The sequence below is a fragment of the Gracilinanus agilis genome, chromosome 3 (assembly GCF_016433145.1).
Source record: "Gracilinanus agilis isolate LMUSP501 chromosome 3, AgileGrace, whole genome shotgun sequence".
NCBI classification, from domain to species: domain Eukaryota; kingdom Metazoa; phylum Chordata; class Mammalia; order Didelphimorphia; family Didelphidae; genus Gracilinanus; species Gracilinanus agilis.
In genome coordinates this window covers 251,412,096-251,439,529 of record NC_058132.1, presented here as the reverse complement: position 1 = coordinate 251,439,529, position 27,434 = coordinate 251,412,096, and the positions used below count along the sequence as shown (strand labels likewise).

Genomic DNA, 27,434 nt, shown 5'->3' with positions numbered 1-27,434 from the left:
ATAATGATAAATTAAAAGAATGAAAGTAAACCACGCCACCCACCTCCTGACAAAGAGGCGATGAATTTAAAATGCAAAAAGCAAAATTCATTTTCAGGCATGGCTAATATTGGAGGGAGATAGAGATGGGAGGGGAAGGAGAGGGAGAGTGGGAGGGAAAGGAGAGGAGGAAGAGAATTATGTAGTGCCCATAGGGAACAAAAAAAAAGGGACCTATTTGCCTGAAGAAGAAAGATTTCAATTAGAGAGTGAGAGGGGAGGATAAGATGAGAAATATTTATCATGAATTGTCAGGAACACCAAGCTGGGAAGACAGGACGCTTTTGCCAGGTCTGGTAGGCTGGATTTTGAGTATGGGAGTCACATGTGCAAACAGTGTATTGAAAAGCAATCTAGCTATGGATGGATAACAAGAGTCTAGAAGTCAGGAAGTCAGTCCAGACAAGGAGCAGAGAGAGCTTTGGATGAGGATGGTGACTGGCAGTAGAAAGAAATGGACACATTTGAAAGAGGTAGTTAGAACCAGAATTGACAGGACCAAGTGACTGAGAGGCAGTAGAGTATAGTCTTCGAGTCAAGAAGATCTGAGCTCAAGTCTTCAAATCACTTTTAAAATATTGGGAATAATGAACTGGAGGAATTTCATGTGAACTGGAACAACCTTTAGGAATTGATGCAGAGTGAATGGAGCAGAACCAGGAGAACATTGTACACAGAGACGAATACACTGTGGTAAAATAGAATGTAATGGACTTCTCTACTAGCAGCAATGCAATGACCCAGGGCAATTCTGAGGGACTTATGAGAAAGAACGCTATTCACATCCAGAGAAAGAATGGTAGGAGTAGAAACACAGAAGAAAAACATATGATTGATCACATGGTTCAATGGGGATATGATTATGGATGTTGAACTTAAATGATCACTCTACTGCAAACATGAATAATATGAAAATAGATTTTGAGCAATGAAACATGCAAAATCCACTGGAATTGCTCATTGGCTACGGGGGGGGGAAGAGGGGAGGGAAAGAACATGAATCATGTAAAAACATTCAAAATTAATTAAATGAAAAATTGAAAAAAAAAAAAAGGAAAAAAATTGTTGTTCAGTCATTTCAGTTGTGTCTCACTCTTTGTGACCCCATGTGGGGTTTTCTTGACTAAGAAAATGGAGTAGTGTTACCACCATTTCTTTCTCCAGCTCATTTTACAGATGAGGAAACTGAGGCAAACTGAGTTAAATGACTTGCCCAGGGTCACATAGCTGGTAAATGTTTGAGGCCACATTTGAACTCAGGTTTTCCTGACTCTAGGCCTGTGCTCTAATCACTGCTCCACCTAGCTGCCCCCTCAAAGACCTAACTTTAGCATTGATGAAATGAGTTTCATCATTGGGATTTTCTGATATTGAAAAAAAAAATTCAACATAGATCTGGAATAATTGGGGGCAAAGAGAAGAAATATAATATGAACCCAAGCCCAATGTTTCAAATCTGAGCAGTGTCAAAATAAAAAAAAATAAGCAGTAGCTTATTTGGGGAGAAAATTATTAACTTGGCACAATTTGAGGTCATGCTATTCAAGCAAATGTGGGTGGGTAGATACCAGAAGTCTTGAGGGTATGTATGTGTATGAGAGAAGATTTCAAATAAATATATCTCTAAAGAATAATAAATTCATTCAATTCTTTTGAATCACCTCAAAATGAGTATAACAAAGACCCCCCCCAACTTCATAAAAAATTAGCATTTTTGGCCATTATAATCTAATCACTAGAATTTCAGATGAAACTGAATCACCAGGGTAATTACCAAAGAGCTCTGCCATTTGGCTTTCATGAGTGGGAGAAGTATATTTTTGTTCTTAATTTACGTCATGTGAACTGACATGTGGAACTTGAAGAGACAGCAACTCTGATGGAGATTAATTTTTTAAAGTAATCTTATTTAGGACTGTTATGATACAAAAGGTTCAGAGTGACTGATTCCAGAAAACTAGGTCTTACTAAGCTTATGAACCTTGGTTTCTAATCTGGAAATCTCTATAGTGTACAGGAATGAGGGCAGAATGAACAGTTTCCCTGTAAAGAAACAAGCTGTGAGGCAATACTAGTATTTATGGTTCTTTGGCTTTCAGCATTTGCTTTAATGTTAGTTTAACTCTCTTCTCCCAGAGCATTTAATAGATTTAGTTAGTTCTTTAAATTGAACTAACTTGCTTACAGTGTACTTTATGCTGCTTCATTTTCTTAACTGCTAAGTGAGGGGGAATATTGCAGAGTAAACTCCTTCAGAATGACTTTTTTTCATTGTATAGTTATGGATACCACCATGGAATATATTTATATATAAGACATTCCTTCCTACTATATATTTGTAGGGACTTCCCATTGGTCTGTGGGCTTTATGGTAGTGTTTAACCATACAATATTCTAGATCATTTATACTAAAACCCAAGAATCTCTGATAAGAATCATTAACTTTTCTCTAAGGAATAAATGCAATTACACAAAAAGGTCCTGTTCACAAAGTTCATTTAGTAAGTTGGTTGTTGGGAACTGGAAATGCATCTTTTTTGTTTATTGTTTTGAGGTTAGTTCTAGGTAGATGGAGTCCTTCATTACCTCTTAAACTACTTCTATGATAGCTTCTTTTGTTTTATAGTCAATTAACTTAGTACAGTTCTCTTTTTAGAACATTTTCAGCCTTATCACTACACTGAAAAGCATTTTTCCATTAAAAAAAAAAACAACTTTGTTCAATATGGAAGGTAGATTTTGCTCTCCTCCTTCTCTTCCCCTCCCCACCCTAGCCCCCAATTGTGATTTTATTGGTGTACAAAACTTTTAGTGAGGAAACTCCCTCTGCTAGTGGAGATTGGCAACTATTCTCCAACTTATTATGGTCTTAAAGAGCTGCCTGGGTGCTTGAAAGTTTAAGCAATTTGCCCAGGGTCATTCAGCTAGTATGTGTCAGAAATGATCTTCCTGATTCTGAGGCTCGCTCTCTAGGCACTATGCCAGGCTGAGTGTGTGAGGCTATGGGAATGAACTCTCACTTGGAGTTTAGTTGCCTTTTAGTAGCATCCAACTTTTCCTGACCCCATTTGGGGTTTTCTTGGCAAAGATACTTGAGTGGTTTGCCATTTCCTTCTCTAAATCATTTTACAGATGAGGAAACTGAGGTAAATAGGGTTAGGTGACTTGCCCAGGGTTGCAGTATCCAAGTCTGGACTTGAGCTTACAAAGATGAGTCTTCCTGACTCCAGGCCAGGCATTCTATCCACTGTAACACCATTTGCCCTCTCAATACTTAAATAGATCTATGACTTCTCACTGATTTGGGAGATCCCTCCTGCAATTCAGATTTACCCATTCTATATGACTCTCAACTGCTTTCTCCTAAAAGTTTGCCATGGGGGGGTTGATTCAATATGCTGGGGCCTCTCACATGATGTGGGTATCAGTGGAGCACTCTGTTCACCTGTCATCTCTTGCTTTTTCAATGTAACCAACTAATCTTTGGTTTCCATCATACAATTCCTTGATGACTTCCTTCTCTCCTTTCAATTTCTTCATGGGTACTATATAATAGCCTGCCCAAACCCACCCAGTGCTTTCCCAGTGTCTTCCCTGTAATGCTCATCTTGATCCTAGTGGTATTCTAAGCCTCCCATCCATACAGCAACAAGAGCAAAACATTTGTATTGACAAGATCATCTGTGATTACCATGGGAAGGCTGGGACCATCAAAAGTGCTTCACAAGGGGGCAGCTGGGTAGCTCAGTGGATTGAGAGCCAAGCCTAGAGACGGGAGGTTCTAGGTTCAAATCTGGCCTCAGACACTTCCCAGTTGTGTGACCCTGGGCAAATCACTTAACCCCCATTGCCCACCCTTACCACTCTTCTGCCTTGGAGCCAATACACAATATTGACTCCAAGATGGAAGGTAAGAGTTTAAAAAAAAAGTTTTCACAAGTTCCTAAAGTGGTCTCCCCCCTTCTGAACACTGAGTATGTTGTCTGCTCATCTCTCCTATCTATCTCGGCTACACATGGAGTTCTATGTGGTTCCCATCCTCAGAGGTGCAGGAACTTTTTTCCTAATCTATTGATAATTATATGTCAATATAATTAGTTTCCTTTCTAATCTGATGTATATCATTTTATGCCATTAAAAACATTATTCTAAGCAGTCAATAGACTTCATTAGTCTGCCAAAGAAGTCCAATGTCTCATACAAAAGATTAAGAACTCTCATCTAGAAGGCATCCATTCAGACATATTGAAATCTAAGAAATCTAAGAAAAAGTACAAATTTGAATACATGCAACTACTTCAAAGATTTACACACACAAAGCTGTGTGACCCTGGGCAAGTCACTTGACCCCCATTGCCCACCCTTACCACTCTTCTACCTATGAGCCAATACACAGAAGTTGAGGGTTAAAAAAAAAGAAGAAAGAATCAGCAAAGGGAAAACACTAGCATTCCAATGGATACAGATTCAGAGTTTCAAATCCCACCATGGACAAATCACTTAATTTCTCTGGGACTCAGTTCTGTAAAGTAAGGTTGGATTAAATGACCACTAAGGTCTTTCCCATCCCTAAATCCATGATCTTAAGTCACAATTATGAGTGGCAGCTAGGTGGCACACTGGAAAAGGCACCAGGTCTGGAGTCAGGAGGACCTGGGTTCAAATCTGGCCTCAAACATTCCCTAGCTTTGTGATCCCTGACAAGTCACTTACCCGTATTTGCCAAGCCCTTGCCTTTCAGTCTTACAAGTTGTAATTAAGACAGAAGGTAAGGATTAAAAAAAGAGAGAGCTCTCAATAATGAGATATGTTAAAAGGGCAGATGGATCAGAATAGTATAAAGCTAACATTTGTATTGAGTGGGTCCCACCAGGAATGAGGTTTTTAACTGTAACAAATGATTTACATTATTTTAGCTAATGAGTAGAAAAAAATAAAACTGGACTCAGAGGGATGAAGAAACTTAAATCTCTGATTTTTGCTGTGTGTTTCACCTCCTGCTTATACATCCTATCCCAGAGTGGCTGGTAAATGTGCACTTCTCTGAGTGCCTATTTCATCTTGAGGGCAAGGATTACTTTATTTCTGTCTTTTTATGGCCAGCATTTGGCAAGAGCTTGGCAAAGAATAGACGTTTGGTGCCCACTAGCTAAACTGAATTGAACTGAATTAAATCTTGATGGAAAGGATGTAATGGATGTAAAAGCTGTAATAGATGTAAAACATTCTATAAGCCATATGAATGTCAGTATTATTATTCATGACAGAGAAAAGAAAAAGCCATACATGATCTGGCATGTACCATGATTTTGTGAGGGCCAGTTTCAAGGAGAATTCAGAAAAAGGATGGCTAGAATCCAATGACAAAATTACAGTGGGGTGATGAGACTAGGAGGGATGAGAAGATCTCAAATATGAAATTCTGATGGTCCAAACAAATTATTTTACTGATGATAAAAAGGGTTGCTGTCTAAAAAGACTGACATGGCAGCTCAGGGACCATGCTGACCTCTTCAAATTTTAAAAAGGCAGGTAGTGAAGATGGAAGCAAAAATAAGTAAATGAAGATGGATACAAGGACATAGAATGATCCTGTAAGTATTGTGCCAAGAGCAATAAAGCCCTTACAAATAAGCTGACAGTGGCATTAAATTCTAAAGACAACAAAAGTCTTTTAAAAACAATGCTGGGGTTGGGGGCAGCTGGGTGGCTCAGTGGACTGAGGGTCAGGTCTAGAGATGGGAAGTCTTAGGTTCAAATCTGGCCTCAGACACTTCTGAGATGTGGCAAGTCACTTAACTCCCATTGCCTCCTAGCCCTTACTAAAGCAGAAGATGGCCTTAGAACCAATACACTGTACTGATTCTAAGATGGAAGGTAAGCATTTAAAAATAACAATGCTGGGGGCAAGTAGAGGATCAAAGAAGTAAAGGTTAGGGTGGATAGAACTTGATTAGTCTCAAGTTAACACATGACAAAAGATGAGGATACAAAAGAATGTTAACTCTTACTCTGTTCCTATTGTCTCTGAAGGAGTGATATTTAAGTGGTGGAAGGCAGAACAAAACTGGTTACCAGGGAGTAGAAACAAAAGATAAGTGAAGAAACATTCCTGGAATTTTTGAGATTTCATCAAAGAATTGAACAGTTCTATTACACTGTGTTTGTGGATGGGATGCAGAGATAAGGGCTAGATGAAGACTGGTAGATTTGTGACCTGACTTGCCAAGATGGCAGTCATCAATGCCTCCAAATCAGGATATGCCATTTGTATTCAGAAGTTTTGTTTCAATATTGTTCTATTTTATTTATTTTTATATTTTATATTTTACTTTATAATTTATAAGTACAAAATGAAGCAAATTTATGTACTATTACAATAAACAATGATTTTTTTTTTAAATTTAGAAAAGCATGAGTGATTTCAGTAGGCTACTCCTTTGAGTCTAAGTGATCCAAATTTTTATGGTGTCACACCACCCTAAAGAAATAGTGGTAATAATTTGGTGTCATAGAGCAGAGTTTAAAGTCAGAGTGCCTCGGTGACATTATAAAGCCCATAAACATCAATTCCTTTCAAGCAATGAAAATGCTACAGTTGGAATACTAGCAAATAATTCACTCTTAATTGTCTGAGGGCTTGGTGAAAGTAAGGATACAAAGGACACAGTACTGTATAAGCAAAACTGACATCTGTCATACAACTGTGTACTTTTGTCAGGTCCTTAGAAAACATGATCATTACAAAACCAACGACTGGGCCAGAACACAGTTTTTTTTTTTTATCAAGTACGGAAACATCTTTAACCCTTAAATTAAAAAAATTATATTGATAACTTTTTGTTTTTAAAACATTGACACCTCTAGCATTCTTCCACTTCCTAGAAAGCCATCTAATAACTACTTTTTTTTAATATAGATTTTTTTTTAAACCCTTGTACTTCGGTGTATTGTCTCATAGGTGGAAGATTGGTAAGGGTGGGCAATGGGGGTCAAGTGACTTGCCCAGGGTCACACAGCTGGGAAGTGGCTGAGGCCGGGTTTGAACCTAGGACCTCCTTTTCTCTAGGCCTGACTCTCACTCCACTGAGCTACCCAGCTGCCCTCTTTTAATATAGATTTTTAAGAAGACAAAGAGTAAAAACTTGAGAAAACTGATCAATATTTTTTTAAACCTAAAAATTATTTGGAATGTTCCACACCCAAGGACTCTAGCATCTGCAAATGAAGGAGAAAGAGAAATTCTAATATCTCTTCTTTTATAATTTGACATCATACATTTCAACTATTATGTAGAGGTTTTTCTTTCCATTTACACTGCTGAAGTCATTGTGTATATTCTTCTTCTTGGCTATTTGTTTGCTCCACCTTTTATTAGTTCACATTCTATAACATTCATGTGTCACGATTTGTTTAGGCCATTCCTCAGCTGATACATATCTACTTTGCTTCAGGGTTTTGTTTTGTTTTGTTTTTTTGGGAGGGGTAAGAAAAGCATTGCTATAAATATTTTATAGTACATGAACTTTTCTCCCAATCCCTTTTTATCCTAGTTGCATTAATTTTGTTTGTGCAGAAATTTTTTTAGTTTCACACAATCAAAACTATTTTACTTTCTAAAATTATCTCTATTCCTAGTTTGGTTAATAATTCATCCCCTATCCATAGCTATGAAAGGTATATGATTAGCTTCTCTTCTCTAATATTTGTGTTGTTTGCGTTTTGATATGCAAATCACGTATACTTTTTGAATTTATTGTATAATATGGTATAATTAGATTAAGCTAAATCAAATAAGGAATTCTTTCCTAAATAATTTATGTTTTCATGTTTATCAGTGGGTTACTGAGTTCCATTATTTGTGATTCGTTTTTCTCTAGCCTATCCTAATGATCAATTTTTTTAAACCAATCTAATTTTTAACCAATATTGTAATAAGGAACTTCTGGGACAAGATGAAGGATATCTTGAGTGACAGGAACGTCAGTTGAAGACCTTGGAATGTGCCCAGGGTGGCGTGAGCCAGGGCCAGAAGACAGTTGGAACCACTCTATAAATACCCAGAGACAACAGCAAACTGGGTCTCTCATTCTTGAGGTTTCTTGGGAGGAGGGTGGGTAGGAGGGAGGGTAGGCCGAGACCTGCAATCCAGCATCCATATCTGGTTGCCATAGGAAATCAATTACCTGCTAATAAATAGAGCTGAGAGAAACATCATCACAACCGACAAGAAGAATAACACTAACCTTCCCTATCCTTTGGCTTGTGCCAAGGCCGGGCTAAATCAGGGATTGAGAGAGGGAGATTGTTACCAAATCTATCATCCATTTTATTCAGTTCACCTTTATTAATTTAGACATAGCTTAATATTCCCAACTCCTTTATCCTATTCCCTTGTTCCCAACTTTTATAGACTGTAAATAAATCCTGTTAATAGTTCAATCAAAGAAGACTGGTGTTCCTTTCCTAATTGGTGAATCGTCTATAGCTGATTAGGGAAGGGATTTACAAACTGCAGTCAGAATAGCATTAATCCCAAACCAATCCTTTACCATCAAATCCAACCCCAAGTCAGGGCTAGAGGAGTTGTTAAACACACAACTCCCATTAGGTTCCTGATTTGGGCGCTGCTGTGAGCAGAGGCTTGGCTAAGCTGATTTCCATAGGTTTGGGGTCACTGACACATTGGGTGACAAATACTTCACCAAATAGCCCAGATCCATCCATTGCCTGTGATTTCTAGTGCCTATTTGGCAGACTCAGTCAACAGAGCCTGCCAGGTCAAGTGAAGCTTAGCAGCCTTCTGATTACCAATCCGCCTCCAGTAATTTACCCACAACGATATTAAATGGTTTTGATGACTGCTGCTTTATACTATAGTTTGAGGTCTAAATGTGCTAGTCTCCTTTCATTCCTTTTCATTCTTTTTTTATATTCTTGATCCTTTTCCCCCCTCCATTTGATTTTTGTTATTATTTTATCTTACTTCTTAAAGTATCTCTTTGGTGGCTTTATTGGAATTGCATTAAATCTATAAATTAACTTTAGTTGTTTTGTTGTTTTTATACTATTGATGGAGTACTGAATATTCCTCTACCTATTTAAATTGCTCTTATTTCTTTAAAAAAATATTTTGTAACAATTTATACATATACTGGTAGACAGAACCAAAATGGAATAGTGACATCAGCAATTTTGCCAAGCTTTCCCAAGCCACTCCTTTAAACAACTTTAAAAAGTACACCAAATTGAATTATATGAGGAATAAGGAAAAAGTCATGTTGACTCATTTTTTCCAGCCAAGGGCAGCTTAGTAGGACAGAAAGGAAAGTAGAGGTCTGTAGAAACAGGGGGAGCTGGCCCCAGGGATGGCATGGCAAAAGTGCCACCAGCCTTGGAATCTGTTGTAGCAACAGCAGAAGCAACTGTACAACAGCTCTTAGAAACATCTGAGGTCCAGAGCTGGTAAGGAGTTTGAACTCCTGGTCAGAAAAAAATTTCCAGAAGACCACTGTGCTAGCACAGTGTATAGAGTTCACATCTCTATTGTCCAGTACCTAATTCCAGGTCAAAGTTCCAGGTTGGAGAAGAATTGTTGCTATTATGAAAGATCAGAGGAGTTACTTGGGTAAGGACCAGAGTATAGATCAGGGGAATAGTGATCAAATTGCACCTGGGATCATAGTAGTTTAGAAGTACTGAAAACTTACAGGCCCCTAGACTTCACTATAAAAACAACAGAACATAAAAGGCTTTAATCTCAGGCCTGCCATCACCCTCCCCCAATTCTTCCCTCCCCTAGACATGAGCAAAGGCCAACTCTAAAATAAAGTCCCAAAGTTAAGAAATATAATTTTTAAAAATGAGCAAATTTTTAAAATACTTGATTATAAAAATCTGCTATGGTGACAGGGAAGCTCAAAACACCAATTAAGAAGATAATAATTTGATAACATCTTTAAGCAAAGCCTCAAAGAAAAAATTACAGGTTGGACACAAGCCCAACAAGAATTCCCAGAAGAGTGAGAGAAAGAGATCTTTCAAAGGAGCGAAAAAATTATTCTAGTCTTAGAAGAATATAGAAGAAAGATTGAGAAAAGAAATGAGAGCAACGTAAGAAATTTATGAGACAAAAACAATTAAGAACTTCAGAAAAAAGGCACAAAAATAATAAAGAAAATAACTCCTTAAAAATAGAACTGGCCAAATTTTAAGAGGTACAAAACTTGATTAAAGAAAATAATTCCTTAAAAAATTAGGATTGTAAAGTGGAAGCTAATGACTCTATTGGACAACATGAAAAAACGGAAACAAAGTAAAAAAACTGAAAAAATAGAAGAAAATGAGAAATATATCATAGGAAAAACTGATCTATAAAATATATCAAAAATAGAAAATTTAAAAATTATTTCACTACCTAAAAGTTATGATAACAAAAAGGGGCTTAGATGTCATATTCCCAAAAATCAAAAAGAAAATTTCATAGAATATTGTAAGGATCAGGGATGGGAAAAAAAAAAGAGCCAGAAGGCCATTGGTGACAGTTGGTGACAGTTAAGACTAGAGGGAATTCTGGGTAATTCTTCAGAGGAGGAAAGAGGGGAAGGACTTCCGGCAGAGGACTGGAGAGAGGGAGGAGGAGAACATTCCAGCTTGAATCCAGTCCTGAGGGCTTCCTGAGGATCTTTCTTTGGACATTGAAATCCTGATTCCCTGGTCAAAGGCATCCCTTCACATTCTCACACATCAAGACTTCAACCATCGAGACAGCTAAATTTTGAGACTCCATTTTGGGAGCGATCTCTTGGGCTCCTTCTCCCATTACCCAACCTTGCTGAGAGACCCTTTCCAGTCTAACTTACAATTATAGAAAGGATAGAAATAGAAACGGAAGGAGAAGGGACAAGGAGGGGAAGATGCTAAGGAGTGGGAACCCCAAAGGTTCCCACCCAAGTGACAGACCCCATAGAAACAGAGAAGAGGGCACCCCAAAATCCCTCTGCCCTTCACCCCTTTCCCCAATCCCTGAACTGTGATTAATAAAAGCCATTCATTAGTCAGATAGCATTCCAGAGTGCCTGAAAGATGAGGGGGAGGGGAATCACAACTTGGTCTGGCTGCCTCCATCTTGGAGCCAGACCACCCGCTGTGAAGTTGGCTGACCTTGGGGGAGGCTTGTGTGAACCCCGCCCTCATTCAGAATCGGATTGGGGTCCTCCATACCTCCTCTCATAGCCTTGCCTCTAACTCCTATGGGGCAGTACGACCATCCAGGTCACCCAGTTTTGGGGTGACACTCCCTCAAAGTCTCAGCAGTGTATATTTGGCAAGAGTGGAGAGCTGGAGGAGAGTCTCCCCATATAGACTCTATTTCTCCTCTATCATAACATTTGGGTACTGGCTCTTATTATTCTTATAATTTCTTGGAACCAGATGGCAAAGTAGAAACTAAAACCACTGATCATCTCCTGAAAGACATCCAAAATGAACAGTTCCAGAAATGTTATAGCCAAATTTCAGAGCTCCTAGGTCAAGGGGAAAATACTTTAAGTAGCCATAAAGAAACCATTTAAATCCCATGGGGGCACAGTAAGAATCAGACAAGATTTATACTACTATAAAGAAACAGAGGGTTTGGAAAAATTCTATTTTGGAAGGCAAAGGAGCAAGGATTACAACCGAGAATTACTAACTTATCAAAACTGAGTACAATCCTATGTGGGGGGAAATGGCCTTTTATTTTTTTAATTAGTTAATTTTTTCATGGTTACATGATTCATGTGCTTTCCCTTCCCTCCTCTCCCCTCTCCCAGAGCCGATGAGCAATCCCACTGGGTTATACATGTATCGTTGTTCAAAACCTATTTCCATATTATTTGCAATTTCCATATTTGCAATAGAGTGATTATTTCAAGTCAAAAATCCCATATCCCCATCGAACCATGTTATCAATCATATATTTTTCTTTTGCAGGAAATGGCCTTTTAATGAAATAAGAAAAGTTTCAAGTATTTTTGACAAAAAGATCAGAGCTAAATATAATATTTTATATTCAAACACAAAATTTGAGAGAAGGATAAAAAGAAATTGAGAAATCATAAGGAACTTAATAAGATTAAACTGTTAACATTCTTGTATGGAAAGTTGATAATATAACATATGATTGTGTGGTACAATGAAAAAAACGCTAGACTAAGAATCAGGAAGATCTCTAAATCCTACCTTAAATATTTACTAGCTGGGCATATCACTCAACTTCTCTTAATCTGTAAAATGGGAATAATAAGAGTCCCTAACCAACAGCTGTTTAGATTTAGATATAAAACACTTTGCAAATATTAAAATGCTACAGAAATGTGAGCTATTATTAATGGGCATTCTTTTTCAGGCATGAGATAGTCTGGATTGCTGCTAAAATCACTTATGACTGAAATTGTATAATTCTGCAGCTAGGTGGTTCAGTGCCAGTCCTGGAGTCAAGAAGACCCAAGTTCAAAATCAGCCTTGGACACTTAGTAGCTGCATAACTCTTGGCAAATCACTTAACTTCTGTTTGCCTCAGTTTCCTCATCTATAAAACAGATAATAATAGCCCCTACCTACCAGGGCTCTTGTAAGAATAAAACAAAATAACTGTAGAGCATTTAAAACAGTGCTTAGAATATAGTAAGTGCTATGTAAAAATTAGTTATTATTATTTTAAATTAAATAGAAAGTACTAAGAAAAAAAGATTACACACAAAAGGAACATTGTTTTTTAAGGCATTTTGCAAAGATTATCACACCATAAGTAGTAGAAACATTTCATAAACTTTAGTTTGAGTTGTTTGAACCAATATATTATAGGTGAATATTTCAACATAGCTCTTTATATGGGATTCTACCAATATACATGGAAAGACTGGACTTTTAGTCAGAAAGATGGGTTTGACTCTGCCTCTGGTGTTTAATAGCTTTATGACTCTGGGCAAGTCATCTAATCTTCTTGAGCTTTGATACTCCTATCTATAAAAAGCAGACAGCAATACCTGCAATACCTACCTAACAACACTTCTGTGAGGCCCCAAAGAGATGATAATTTACATGAAGTATTTCATAAAATGAATGTCAGTGACAACGCCAGTGGTGATCATCATCATTATATCCTCCTCTTCTTTTTTTGATGAGTCCAGAAAGTACTGGTATAAGTTGCTATCCTACTATTATTCCTTTATATTCAATGTTCTACCTGGTATTTTATAGGTAGGAGAAATATTATTTTTTTCCTTCTTTGCTGAATAAGAACATTAGTTTGTAAGCTCATCCTCTGCAGGTGCACATAGGACATTCTCTTACAACCCAAGAAGCAGACCAGATAATAAGGATATGTACCTACATAATTTTTCTTTTCTGCTAGATCTATATTTTGAAAGCTTTCTGTTTTATGTATCTTGGCAATTGTGAATATTTCAGCAAGTGACATCTATTAAGAGTACTATTCATATTTCAAATATGGAAATATGAATAGCATGATAGCACATGTATAATCTATGTCAAGTTGCTTACTGTCTCAGGGAGGGAGGAGGGAAGAGAATTTGGAACTCAAAATGTTAGAAAATAAATGCTAAAAATTGCCTCTACATGTAATTGGGGGAAAAACAAAATATTACTCAAAAAAGAGCATTATTCTTAAATCTTTTAGATCAGTGTTATAACCAGGAGATTGTGGGCAACAATTTAATTTGTGCTAATGCTTCAGTTCCAGTAGTTTATTAATTTTTCTAGGCTATTTTAAGGTCTATGTTTATAGGATAGGGAATTGTTATCTGTTAGTCCATGAAAGTATAGCTAGCTTCTGATATAGTATAATTATAATCATCAGGTCATGACTTGCTAGGTATTCAATAGGTACTAAAATTTTATAGCCTGCCATAATGTGTTGCATTTTTTACCATTTCCTTATATATTCCAAATTGACCTAATAGTCTTTAAGTTCTTTAAGAATAACCCCTCTGTAATTTTTGGTGGCAATGATTACTCTTAAATGCCATCATAAATCCCATTTCTACAAATAAATCTCTGTAACTCAAACATTTGTTCAATGCTTTGAGCCTATGTGGATGTTGGCCAGGGAAGAGTTTAATTCCATTTTGGATCTTAGGCATTTCAAAGCCTCCATCTGGAAGTAAAACGCTTCCAGTTGCACTTGAGAACTTCAATGTCATTTACCTGTTATCAGCTTTTACTACTGCTTGGTGAAATGATATCTGCTTCTTGGGAAAGTACTTTTGTAAGTTTATCAGATGCTCTGAGAACATCTATCAATCTCCTTTTCTTTGGTGAGAAAAGTGCTCATCTTTCACTCTGCTTGCAGTGAAAGGTCCTAAATTTTGCTGATATTATGCAGGTGTTTATTAGGATACTTTTCAAATCTCTTATGATTCTTTCTATGGTTCCAAAAGTGTATAGACTAAGATTATTATTGTGTAGTTAATTGTTTTACATATGTTTTTCCCATTGAATTTTGACTTCAAGATGCCAGTAAGTCTCTTAACACATTCAGGCACAGCATTTTCCACTGAGCATCCTCAATGTATCTTATTACAACTGTTATCCACTGGTTCAATTTGACTTTAGTATTCAAGCTCAACACCTTCAGTCTCTATATTCTCCTTTGTGTAAGTTAAGAATTTCCAAATGACAGGGTGGCATCACTGGAGAAAGATTCTAAAGATGAAGGTATATATAGTACTTAAATTTTAGGGAGATGAGGAGAGAAGTGAAGCCATATATAGCTTGATGTTACCCATGTACTCCAAATTATTATTATCTAAGCAATCAGAAAATGCTGCTTGTGAAATATCAGACAAGATGATATAAGGGAGTTAAAATAAAAATCAAAAACTGGCAGGCAAGCCTAGAGAATAATAACAGATTTGTATAGGAAGCTGGTGGATTCATTCTCCCTATTTTACAGTCTCATCACATAGGTAAATAGGGTCAATGGAGATTCTGCTCAATTTTTTTACTTCCTATATTTATAATATAATAAAATGGCAAGACTTGAGCACTGCACAATCCTGACATGCCTTCAAAATCATTAAGAAAGATTGTATCTACTGGATGCTGGGAGGACAGGGGAAACCAGGGCATGTGGTACTTGACTGTTTTTCCTTGTGTAAACAGTTGCAATAGCTTTTGTAGGGGAGAGCTCTCCGTTACTAGGTACTGAATGCTAGCAGCAACCTGGTCATTTGCCATAGTCTGTGCTAGCAATTATTCCTACCTAAGTAAGCTTGCCCACTAGGGGATATATAAGTTGCCTCTTGCCTAGAGGTTAGCTAACTCTCTGGCAAGAATCAGTTCTAGTCACATACTCTATGTTCTAGCCAAACTGGCCTTACTGTTGTTCCCTGAATATAAAATTCTACCTCCATGTCTGCACAAACTATTCCTTCATGTCTGGAATGCACTATATTCTCACCTCCAGCTCATAGAACCCATACCTTATATCAAAGTTCAGTTCAATGCAACTTCTTATAGGAAGTCTCCACTACATACTACTGCCCTCCCTCTGAAAACTGCACTTAATTTTCCATGTGAATATTATTTTTTTAACAGAATATAGACTCCTTGGGGGTATAGACTATTGTCTTTGCTCACTGAGAATCTATAGAGTACCTGGCACATAGTAGGTGTTTAATAAATCTTGATGAATTGGTCCAAATTGTTTTCAACGATGATTATCTTTTTTTGTTATTTCCAATAGAAACTTGCTTCTCTTTTTTAGAAGGTGCTTCAGTTCTACCTTTATTCATATATATATATATGTATATATATGCTTTATTGTTCCTTTTTAGTCTGTGCTTGCTGTATTCCCCAGAAAGAAAGTTAGTCCTGAGTGACAGATCACCCCATGCCCTACTTCCTATTGCTCCACTACACTGTTTCTATAATCATTTCAATAGAATATAAGCTTCTTGAGGGCAGAGCCTGTTTTTGATTTGTCCTTATATCTCATAGTGCTTGGCACACAGTAGGCACTACAATGCTTGTTGAATTTGAACTGATTTCTGTCCATAATAATATTCTACTCTCTGACTGGATATAAACATAAAACATGTGCTTTATTTTGTTTTACCTTGAAGTTGGATATATCCTAATGATTATACTTTCCTGATTGCCATTGGGGCTCTTGTCAGCAATATGAATAATATACTTACTAATTATAACCGGTTTTGCCAGTGCTCATCAGAATCTTTTTTGACCTTCCCCCATCTATCTAAGAAAGTCATGGGCTGTGCATCTTCTCCAAACTTCCTTTTTCCTCATGAGAGTTCTACTTTGAAATCCACATGGGGACTTTTCATCATTCTTTGTGCATTGTTGGTATATCCTCCTTCCTCTTATCTCTGCTAGTTCTTTCAGCTTCCCCCCCATACCCCTCATGTTTCTTCCCAATGTTGATATATTGGCTGGGAAATAAAATGAGTTCAAATGCTTGGAAATCAGTTATATATACCTATACATACACACACACACACCCCTATGTACCACACTAAGTTCAAATAATATTCTAATAATAGCCAATATAATCTCAATTTTAAGTATGTTTATTCTAAATATTTCTATTTTATTTTACTCTAATTCTTTAAAGACATATGATATATGGGAATATCTCCCTTAAAAGGCTTTGGAACAGTTTTAAGAGAGTAAAGTTTAATACATCTATGGAAAGTTCCATTTAGAAGAAAGTTGTATTTACACTTTCTATCTCCTCTGGAGCTGAGCACAGTGTCTGGTGCACAATAGGATCCAACAAACGTTTATTAAGTGTTTTTAATGCAACAAGCTCTTTACTAGGTCAAAAAGTTACATTTTTTTGCAAAGATGCAAAGAAGCTCACAATCAAATATGTCGAGGAGATAATACAGCATAGAATATGACAGAGACAAACACAGAGAGATGGAGAAAGAAACAGAGAAGACACAAGTCAGAGACAGACACCGAAAGAGAGAAAGAAACAGAGACAGAGACAGAGAGATGACTTTTAGTTGGAGGGACCAGGGAAGTCTCATGGAAAAGAAGGCATGTAAACTGAATCAAGAAGAATTTCAACAAATAGAAGTGTGGAGCAAGTGCATTCTGGGCATAGAGAGATGGACTTCAGGAATTCATAAAGCTGGAGAGGGGAGAATGAGACTGAACATTAGCTGAATCTAATGTGTCTGGGACCTAGGATATATAAAGAGGAATGGTATAAAATAAGCCTGGAAAGGTTGGTGAACTAGATGGTTGGAAGGCCTAAAAGGACAAACTATTTTATACTATAAATGTTAGGGAGATAATAAAAATTTTTAAGCAAAGGATTAATGATCATGCATTTTAAAGATTCTTTTGGCTGCAATGTTGACAGAATAAAGAGGAGAGAGAGATTAGAGACAAATTCTTATTTATTTGTTAAAACCAATAGAAACTTTTAGTTAGAGCACTTCATTTCCCAACTATTCACCCTAAAAAGGAGTACAATGTAAATCATGCTTAAGTTGATAAGAAATATTATAATGACAGTATACTTTTATTTATAGAAAGGGTCTGGCTTTACTTTTAGTCTAAAAGTAGCAGAAATTTAATTAGAGCAGTAAACAGTACAAGTTCTCTCTAAGCAATCCTGTGTTTTGATATGTCTTATTTAAAACAGGTAAAAAATACTGTTTTATGCTTGGCTTGAAGGAAGAGATATGAGATGCCCCAACTCCATCCATTAAAGCAGGAGTTCTAAAAGTGTTTTGTATTGCATATATTTGTAGGCTTTTTCAATTGTACTGATTTTTTTCTCTTCCTATTTTTTTTGTCTTAAAAAATATTATTTGTCCTGTGAGGTGGCTTTCTGCAAAGAGGAGAAGGGATGCTGGAGGAAATTGTAGTGATATAAGAAAACAAAAGATAATAAAAACTCAAAAAACACACTCCATTGCTCTACTTGATACTTACATCAATTAGGACATTACATGTAGGTTTCTCTGATAAATATTAGTTTACTTCAATAAGCAGATGCAAATTACAAATATCTATTGTAAATTATTTGGACTAAAGAACATTATCCTTCCCATACTATCTATAGGGCTTAAAAATAGGTTCTTGCCTAGATTCACTCTCCCACAAATGTCAAGGAAAGGTCTGACAACTGTATCAGGTGACTAGTAAATTAAATATCAACGTAATAAAATATTCATGCCAGACAGAAGGAAGTTTACTGGTTTCACCAGATGACCAGGTTTCAAGAATCCTAAGACTTCTAACATTCTAATAATTTGATTAAAATTTGGCCTGAAGATTCTGAAGAGCTCCAAGATCAAACATATTCTAAATCAAAGCAAGATCTTTTATAATTTGCAATGTGACCATGAATGAGTTTCTGTTTCAGTTTGCTCATCAATAAAACTGGAACAATAAATCTCAAAATAGGGTGTAATTAAAGTATTTTTAAACTATACCCACATGGGATTAGCTATGACAGGAATCTACATACTTTTAAAGTTGTTCAGGTATTTTGGTCATGTCTAACTCTTGGTAACCTTATTTGTGGTTTTCTTGGCAAAGATACTGGAGTGGTTTGCTTCTTCCTTCTCCAAATCATTTGACAAATAAGGAAACTGAGGCAAAGAGGGCTAAGTAACTTGCCCAAGGTTACACAACTAGTAAATATCTGAGATTAGACTTGTATTTAGGAAGATGAGTCTTCCAGACTCCAGGGTCTGGCACTCTATTCACTGTTGCACCTAGCAGTCCCTTTAATACATTTAGTCAACTTCAATTAAGTTGCCTACTTCTGTCATTCATAGCTGATTTAGTGTTTTAGCTCACTGTTGTTCATTTATACTCTTACGAACTTTCTTTGGATATCAAATAAAGAAGTGCTGTTAGGAGGTAAAATGGATAGAGCACAAACTTGGAATCAGGAAGATCTGAGTTCAAATCCTGCCTAAGACACTTACTAGCTGTGTGACCCAGGCAATTAACTTAACCATTGCCTACCTCAGTTTCCTCAACTGTAAAAATAAGAATAATAACAGCATTAACCTCACAGGGTTGTTAGGAGGATCAAATGATTTAACATATGCATAGCACTTTGCAAAACCTTAAAGTACTATGTAAATGTGTTGTTATTATTATTTGAAATGGTTGTTTTCTTAGCATGTGCATTACCTTAGTTATAATACCCACTTATTAATGACCTAGATGTATAAATAATGATGGTCCATTGTGGTCCAGTGGTGAAAGGTCTGGGTTGGAAGTCAGAACCCTGGCTCAAACACAGGCTCTAATACTTAATACTTGTATGAACATGGGAAAATCATTTAATGTTTTTGTTCCCTAAAGGATAAAGTGGATTAGATGGACTCTAAGATCCCTTTTAACTTCAAAACTATGTTCCTCTTTCCTCTGAAGCCTAAGGTAGAACTGGCCCAAGGAAACTGTTACTTCCTTATGTTCCCAGTCCCTAACCACAGCTCCCTGGATCTGCCCTGATCCCCTGGGTACCTCCTCCTCTTCTGAACAAATGGAAGCTGAACAGTGAAGCTGTGTGTGCTTGGTGGGGCAGACAGACTGGATGCCAGAACAGGGTATCCATGGTAAAAGAACATGGGGGTGAAAGGTAGCAAATGTATTCTTACTATATTTAACTGGAATTTCAAAAAAAAAATTCCACATAGGAGTAGAAATGCAGAAGAAAACCATATGATCAATCACATGGTTTGATGGGGATATGATTGGGTCTTGGCATTAAAAGATCACTCTTTTGCAAATATGAATAACATGGAAATAGGTTTTGAACAATGATATATGTATAACCCAGTGGAACTGCCTATCAGCTCCAGGAGGGGAGGAAGAGAAGAGGGGTGGGAAAAATCATGAATCATGTAACCATGGAAAAATATTCTAAATAAATAAAAATAAAAAAGCTTACTAAAAAAAGAAAAGAAAATTCCACATAGAGACTAACAGTAGTTAGATTCCATAGTATTGTTGTTCAGTCTTATTTTAGTTGTGTCTGACTCTTTGTGACTCCATCTGGGGTTTTCTTGTGGTTTGTCATTTCCTTCTCTAGATCATTTAAGAGATGAGGAAATTGAGGCATAAGTGATTTGCCCAGGGTCACAGAACCAGGAAGTGTTGGAGACCAGATTTCAACTCAGAAAAAAATCTTCCTGACTCCAGGCTCAGTCCTCTATTGCACTATGGCATCACCTAGTTGCCCTCCATAGTATTAGTTCGACAATATTATTCAATAAATAGGTTTTTTTAATCTGACCACCTTATTGAAAAAATTTTATATAAAACCCCCTGGCTAACAAATAAACTTTCATCACATCAACCAATCATTGATTTGGAAGTGTGTGTAATTAACAGTAGGAAAAAAGAATGCTAGATTTGAAATCAGGAAGACCCAACTTTAAATCCTACCTCAATCACTTGTGTAGTTTTTGATAGCTTATATTTCTTTTGAAAACTATGTGCTCATGTTGGAAATGGCTTTGGGACTTTTAAATCTGAATAAAATCCTGATGTATCTTAGATATCAGATTTTTATCAGAGATTGATATGAAATGTAAAGATTTTTCTCCTCAACAAATAGCTTTTCTTATTCTAGCCTTCTTGCTTTTGCTTAAGCAAAAACATAAATTTTGTGTAACTGAAACCATCTATTTTATATTTTATGATCAATCATATTTGCCCAACATTAATCTGAATGGTTCCTACTGCCAGTCTCTTCTAATTTTTTAATAATATGACCTTTCACATTAAGGTTGTTTATCCATTTGGAACTTATCTCTGGCATATAATATCAGACAAAACCTAATTTCTACCAAAGAGTTTTCCAGTTTCCCCAACAACTCTTATCATCAGGGAGTCTTTGCCTGGGTAGTTTGTGTTCCTGGCTTTATGGAACATGAGACCACTTTGTTTGGCTGCTCCTGGATTTTGTTTAACTATTCTGTTCCAATAATCAGCTTTTTTATTTTTTAACCAGTACCAAATAGTTTTATGATTACCATTTTATTACATAGTTTGAGATCAAGTAATACTAGACTCTCCATCATTCCTACATCTATAAAAATTATTTCTCCTGAGATTCTTTTTTTTTAGTGTATTTTATAATTATTGTGTAGTTCTACAAAGAAATTTCTTGGCAACTGATTGGTAAGGCACTAAATCTTTTCATATTATTTTCCTAAAACATAATTTTCACAAAATCATTCCTTAGTCCTATAAAATGTCCATGGATTTCTACTGACTATCATATAAAATCGAAGCATCTTGCTAGGCTGACATTCAAGGTCCTTCATAATGAGGGTCCATAGGAGGTCTTTCATAATCTACCTTTCCAAGCTTCATCTGTACAACTCCACAATATGAACTCTCTGCTGCAGCCAAGTTGGTCTATTCACTCTCTGTCCCCTAAGAACAAACCTTGAGTGTTTCTAATTCTAATATTATTCTTCAAGGCCAGGTTCAAATCCCACTTTCTCTGTGGAGTTTTACCTTGCTACTTCCACTCACACTGCCCTCTGCCCTCTCCCAGCTTCTACAATACCACTGACCAGGCACATATATTGCCTTATACTTAAAAAATTTTTTTTCCATATATATGTCTCACTTCTCCAGTGTCTTACCTACAGTGACTATTTTGTTTATCTTTTTTCACTGCCATTGCATATAATACAGTATCTTACATGTTCCAGATGTTAAATATTTGGTCATGTTAATTTACAAAAGAAATATTCTACTATAGGATTCTTGTATATAAACTCTCTAATTGATATATAATTTCTTTTTTTCTGTCTCACATTTTGCATTTTAATTCAATCACCACTCTACACCAGAGAAAAATTGACATTTGATCTTTATTTAGATTCCAGAATGGCCTCCTAACACAAGTGGCAGATTAATATTTAAAATTGGCACACACACAAAGGAAAACTATACTGTAGCAGCCAAGCAAGCCTCCACTGGCCTTACTCTGTAACGCTGTCACATAATGTACTTTCTTAATACAAGGGCAGTCGTGTAATGATGAATCATCGTTACAAGTAACTGCGTAAGTTGCTTAAGTGGAACAAAGCTTTGGGCTGTGCCTCCAAAGTGTTCTAAACTGGCCATATTTTTCTGTCAGTGTCCAATAAGTATACTAAGTGATCATTTAAAAGCATTAAGGAGTAGACTTAAACACTTGTTTTCTAATATGAGGATATCTACCAGGCTGTCACAAGGGGGAAAAATCTTTCTTATGGCATTGGACAGTAAGAAAAGGACATTTTCTATTTTTAATACAAGCAACAGATCTCAAGTTACTCTGGCTATATACCATAAGCAATTCTTCATCGCATAGAATGTCAGACTTGGTTGATTTGTGGCTAATTTGACTGAAATCCCCCCATTTTATTTTTGTTCTTCATTATAAGGAATGGCTCACTAGCTGGGACGGAGAGGGATATAATGGGGAAACAAGATGAAGTAATGATGAGTTATCAATACATTTTTTTTAAATTAAAAAAATCTAAGAAAACAAAGAAATACAAGGCAATAACCTTGTTCAACTGAATATATACTTTTAAATACTGTACCAAAAAGTTCACATTTGTGTAGGCAATCAATCCTTTTTTTATTTCTTTGTATATTAAAACATGCATTTGTTAATGATTAAGCTCATAATAAAATGAACTTTATGAAGAAAATTATAATAGTAAGCTAATGTTATTCATTTAATTTAGGGTAAATATTAGCTGGAATGTGTTTCACTAGAAATATAAAGATGGTGCTTTAAGAAATGGGAGGAGAGAGCTAAACCAACAAACAAAGAAATAGTATTTTAATGTCTAAATGATAAATGAAAAAGAATGCCAGGCCTTGTAGATAAAATCCTGAACAGGGAATCAAACATGTATAGATTGCATGACTATAACCACAGAAATGAGCACATAGTAATTTTCAAAATAACTTGAAGTCTGTAGAAGAAGATGGGCTACTGATGATAACAGTAGTGATAACAATAGCTAACCTTTTTATAGCACTTGCTATGTGCTAGGTACAATGATCATCTCATTTGATCCACAGCACAATCCTGAGAGGCAGATGCTAATATTATCCTTGTTTTACAGCCGGGGAAACTGAAACAAACAGAGGTAAAGTGACTTTCCTAGAGTCACATAGCTAATAGTGCTGAGGGATGGATTTGAACTGAATCATCCTGTCTTTGGGTCAGTTACTTTATCCACTGACTATCTAGCTACCTCTGTATACCTAAATGTTTAAGGAAAGACTACATTAGCAGTACAAGGCATATTTATTTATATAGCAATTGCTTTGTGCTAGGTATAAAAATATTTATTTATACTCAAACACTGATCTCCAACTTTACCTCTTTCCTGAGAGCCAATTTTGGATTTCCAAATACTTGTCAGACTACATTTACAGTGTTCTTTCAACAATTCAAACTCAACAAACTTTAAACCAAACATCTTCCAAAAACTGGTTCTCCTTCCTGAATTCACTACAGATTATAACAACTGATATTCATAGAGAGATAGAGGCTAATCCTGTAATTTTATGGATATAGACAGGGAACTCCCTAAAGGAGGACTCTGCAAAGAACTTGACATACATTATTTCTTCTGAGTCTCAAATCACTCTTTTTTTTTTTGTCTTTTTTTTTTTAAACCCTTAACTTCTGTGTATTGACTTATAGGTGGAAGAGTGGTAAGGGTAGGCAATGGGGGTCAAGTGACTTGCCCAGGGTCACACAGGTGGGAAGTATCTGAGGCTGGCTTTGAACCTAGGACCTCCTGTCTCTAGGCCTGGCTCTCAATCCACTGAGCTACCCAGCTGCCCCCCTCAAATCACTCTTACAGTTAGATAGTATAGGGCTGACTGTCCCCATTTTACAGAGATGCACCTGAAAATTGGAGAAGTAAAGGGGCTTGTTCAAGGACACTACACTCCTAAGTGTTGGAGGTTGTATTTGAATACAGGCTTTCCTGATTTATGCCAAGCTACATCATTGCTTTCCTAACTATCCAGGCTCAAAACCTAGAGTCAGTCAAAAAGTTTTTTTTTAGTTACTATTTGCCAGGCACTAGGCTAAAGACTGGGGATATAAAGAAAGGCAAAAAACAAGGTTACTACTCTTGATCAAGCAGGGACTCAAGGAGTTCCCATTCTATTGGAGGAGAAGATGAGTAAGTAGCTCTGTAAACATATAATATATACAAGGTAAATAGGTAATCACAGAAAGAAGGCAATCCAGAAGTTCTTAGGCCAGGGTCCATGAATTTGTTTTATTAATATCTTGAAAACTGTATTTCAATATAATTAATTATATTTATAATATTTGAATTTTATTTTATGTACTTAAAAACATCATTCTGAGAAGGGGTCTGTCTACAAGGTTCACCAGAGGGTGTCAGAGGAATCCATGACACAACAAAGGTCAAGAGTCCCTGCTCTATGGGCTACGAATGCTGTTTGACTCTCTCTTAAATTACCCTGGGGAGAATCTTGGTCATTCAAAACCTAGTTGGGTTCTTCCTTTTTCATCAATCCTGCATAGCAGAGTCAGATTAATTTTCCTAAAATAATGTTTTTATCATGTCATTTTCCTGCTCACAAACCTCTAAAATAGCTCCTGATTGCCGATAGAATAAAATTCAAACATCTTAACCTGGTATACAAGGTTGACCAGTTGATCCAAATCACTTATCTCCTTCTATTTCCCTAATCCAGAAATAATCCAGAAAAAAAGGGGGCACTGCAGCTCAGTGGATTAAGAGCCAGGCCTAGAGAAGGGAGGTCCTAGGTTCAAATCTGGCCTCAGACACTTCCTAGCTGTGTGACCCTGGGCAAGTCACTTAACCCCCATTGCTTAGCCCTTACTGCTCTTCTGCCTTGGAACCAATACACAATATTGATTCTAAGGTGGAAGGTAAAAGTTTAAAAATAATAATAATCCAGAAAAAAAAATTTCCTTAATTATCCTCCAATCCAGTCCCCTGGACTCACACATGGTTGGTTCTCTTAATACACCTTAAAAGCTTTCTCACTTTCATGCTTTGGTTCATCCCATTCCTTCTCCTTGGAACACTCTCTTTCCTACTTATCCAAGTTATATCAATCCTTCAAGATCCAGATCAAGTTTTACTTTCTCCCCAAATGGTAGAACCAAGGATAGAAGCTTTCTTTTTCCTTTGGGTAACTAGAATGGTACAAAAGAAACAGCACAGGGCATGGGTTAAAATCCAGCCTCACATACTATCTAGGAGACTTTGGACAAGTCTTAGTTTTCTTACCTGAAAAATGGGGGTAGGGGAGGCAGGTTGTACTAGATGGCCTCTAAGGACCCTTCCAGATATATGTCATCCTTTGAACTCACTGCATTTATTGTTACTTTTAACACTTAGCATTTCCTCCTTTCCTGCCATCTATCTATATGTTCTGAATTAGACTATACAGTTAAGAGCAGAAGCAGTATCTTATATTTTTTTGTTTCATCTACAGTGCCTAATATGATGTCTGGTACAAAGTAGGGCTTCAATCAATATTCACTGATATGTGTACGACAAAGAGGGGGATAAGGAGGAGCTGACACTGGGGATGCCTAGCTAGGATGAAGGCTAATGGTCCATAATGATTTAGCAGGTGGATATGTGAAAGAAGGTCAATCTACAGCTAACAAGAAAGGAATGTTAGGACCCTCATCTCTCTAAAACTGTTAACCCAAAGAGTTCTACCTTCCCAATCTTGTTTATGAGAGGAATCAGAGTTCAAAAGGCAGGGTTCCCTGGGAATTAACCTTGCCTTTACAGTCAGAGCAATAATAGTTATCATATATAGTGCTTATTAAGTGCCTGGCACTATATTAAACACCTTACAAATATTATCTCATTTGATTCTCACAATAAACCTGAGAGGCAGGTGCTTATTGTTATTGCCATTTTACAGTTAAGAAAACAGACAAACGGGAGGGAAGTGATTTGCACAGGGTCACACATTCATCAATGACTTTTGGCCTCTAAATGATCTAAATGATGGTATTTGGCCAGTTATTTCCCTAGCCTTGGCTACCCCATATGAAAACAAGAATATGACAATTAATTTTTACCACCAATTGAGAACATCAAACTTAAATAAGCACTCACCACATGTTGTGTTCATAAACTTTTGCTGGATCTGTTAAAATCCGTGATCCAAGAGGCACGGTTGGTCGATCATTACTTTGAAATCTTACCCGCATCCTTCCTTTCCTTAGACTGGAAGCCAAAAGTCTCTGAATTGCATTCATTTTAATTGGACACCTGGGAAGTTACAAATGATTCATTATTTGATATTTATTAAATGCTGCATAGAGGAGGTAATAAGAACAGTCCCTGGGTTAAAGTGCTTTACTGATATAATAAAAGAAGAGAAACATATTAGGTAGATACTGAAAAATAGATACTGAAAAATTATTTCAAGAGTTGAAGGAAAATATCACTGCTTCACTCCACAGTCATTCAAGCTTCTAAAGGCTGGAACAGAGAGTTAGAAAGGGAGGGCATGACATTATTTTATACTCTTTAATAGACTTGGTTGGTTATTTATTTTTGTTATTTTATAGATCACGACCAAAGACTATGTGCCCAAAATTTAGATTTCACTTATTAAAAATATTTTTATGTGAGCTTTTGGATGAATGTAGACTGTTATAAAAATTCCAGGCAAACACTTTTCTGAGGAATATTTCCTCTGCATCAGTACTGAAAAAACAAATATAGTTATAGTAAATAGAAAAGCCAATCTATTTGGTTTCATCCCCCAGGCTGAGCTGGATGATGAAGACAATGTAGTCTAATATAATAAATGCTATATATTGAGCCTGAATAGTATGAATTTTTAGGTTTATTTATATTCTGGTTAATGTTTTTAAAGTGTGGTAGCTATATCAGAACTATAAGATGGATTTCATTATACAGACCGGTCATTATCAAACATAGGCTGTTCTATAAGCACAACCTGGACCCTAATCCTGATAAAATATCTCATGAAGATGAGCAAAAGGGAACCTAGTGACAAGAGGAGTAGATCAGTATTCACTCCTGGAAAAAACAATGCCAAGTATAGTGGGTCTGCAGCGCCATCTTAATTTCATATTGGCAAGCATCTCCCTGAAATTAAACTACACGGATCTAAAAGGCTGCTCAGAAAAGCTCACTAGTTTTAGCAGAAATCCACCACTCCTGAGTGTTTCACACTGATCACTCATTCATTGCAGAATTCTTGCCTAACACTGTAAGCTGTCAGCAAGAAATGGAGATGCTAAAAGGTATGTGTACAAAATATACACTAGACAACTCTAGAGCCTGATTAGGCACTAAAAT

At 36.5% G+C, this 27,434-nt stretch overlaps 1 protein-coding gene across 1 annotated transcript in view; it reads right to left on the bottom strand.

The window, feature by feature from the left end:
* Positions 1-26,359, bottom strand: part of METTL8 (methyltransferase 8, methylcytidine) — a 73,715-nt gene extending 47,356 nt beyond the window's left edge. Inside the window, exon 1 of the mRNA XM_044666512.1 lies at positions 26,217-26,359. Coding sequence (XP_044522447.1) covers positions 26,217-26,359 — 143 coding nt within the window. The remainder of the gene's footprint in view (positions 1-26,216) is intronic.
* Between the last annotated feature and the right edge of the window lie 1,075 nt (positions 26,360-27,434).